Source organism: Eimeria mitis, genomic scaffold, assembly GCF_000499745.2.
Source record: "Eimeria mitis Houghton genomic scaffold, Emh_scaff261, whole genome shotgun sequence".
Taxonomy (NCBI): domain Eukaryota; phylum Apicomplexa; class Conoidasida; order Eucoccidiorida; family Eimeriidae; genus Eimeria; species Eimeria mitis.
This window is the reverse complement of record NW_013570950.1, coordinates 10457-11444: the sequence shown is the minus strand read 5'-3', so window position 1 is coordinate 11444 and position 988 is coordinate 10457. Positions and strand designations below refer to the sequence as shown.

Genomic DNA, 988 nt, shown 5'->3' with positions numbered 1-988 from the left:
TATATATATATATATATATATATATATATATATATATATATATATATATATATTTATATATTTATATATTCCCAATGCATCTATATACTTTTACCTCCGAATCAAAACCCCAAACCCTAAACCCTAAACCCCCCAAACCCTAAACCCTAAACCCTAAACCCTAAACCCTAAACCCTCGACATACCGATACATCTATTAACTTCTAGATCAGAATTAAACATTCCTTGTATGAATGCAGTTTGTTTATATATTTTTTTAGGTTCGCCTATAAGCTTTAGTTTTTTATTTATTTTTGTGGTTTGTGTTGTTTGTATATACACCCCAGTTGCAGCAATACGATAAAAAGAGACAGATTTTGTCTCCTTTATAAATAAAAAAGGAACAGAAGGAGACAAAGAGGGACAGTATATATAACACAAACAATGTAAATGTTCAGGTGTATACTTCAGGTATTTCACCCTATACACACACACAAACCCTAAACCTTCATAAACCCTCATAAACCCTAATAAACCCTAAACCCTAATAAACCCTAAACTCTAGACTCTAAACCCTACTCCATCCCGTAAACCCAAAACCCTAAACCCTAAACCCTTCCCCCTAACCCCTACCCCACCCCCTAACCCCTATCCCACCCCCAAAACCCTAAACCCTAAACCCTAAACCCTACTAAACCCTAAACCCTACCTGGTTTCTCCTCTATCCTCCATGGCGTATACCGGGACAGATTGAAACCGCCTCCACCCTGCACTGCAAATGATGGGGTCGAAGCTCTTTAATACACGCGGAAACCACCGGTGCTTGCGTACGCGGAGCTGCATATACACCCCAAATATATATATAGAGAGAAAGAAAATATATGCATGCAGGAGCTGCGTATACACCCCAAATATATATATAGAGAGAAAATATATGCATGCATGCAGCAGCTGCATATACACCCCAAATACACGCGGAAACCACCGGTGCTTGCGTACGCGGAGCTGCG

The 988-nt window shown here is 39.1% G+C and overlaps 1 protein-coding gene across 1 annotated transcript in view; it reads right to left on the bottom strand.

The window, feature by feature from the left end:
* EMH_0005850 (ribosome biogenesis protein BMS1, putative) overlaps positions 1-988 on the bottom strand; it is a gene marked incomplete at both ends in the record, with an annotated part of 9279 nt that overhangs the window by 3021 nt on the left and 5270 nt on the right. Inside the window, one exon of the mRNA XM_013497336.1 lies at positions 688-745. Coding sequence (XP_013352790.1) covers positions 688-745 — 58 coding nt within the window. The remainder of the gene's footprint in view (positions 1-687; positions 746-988) is intronic.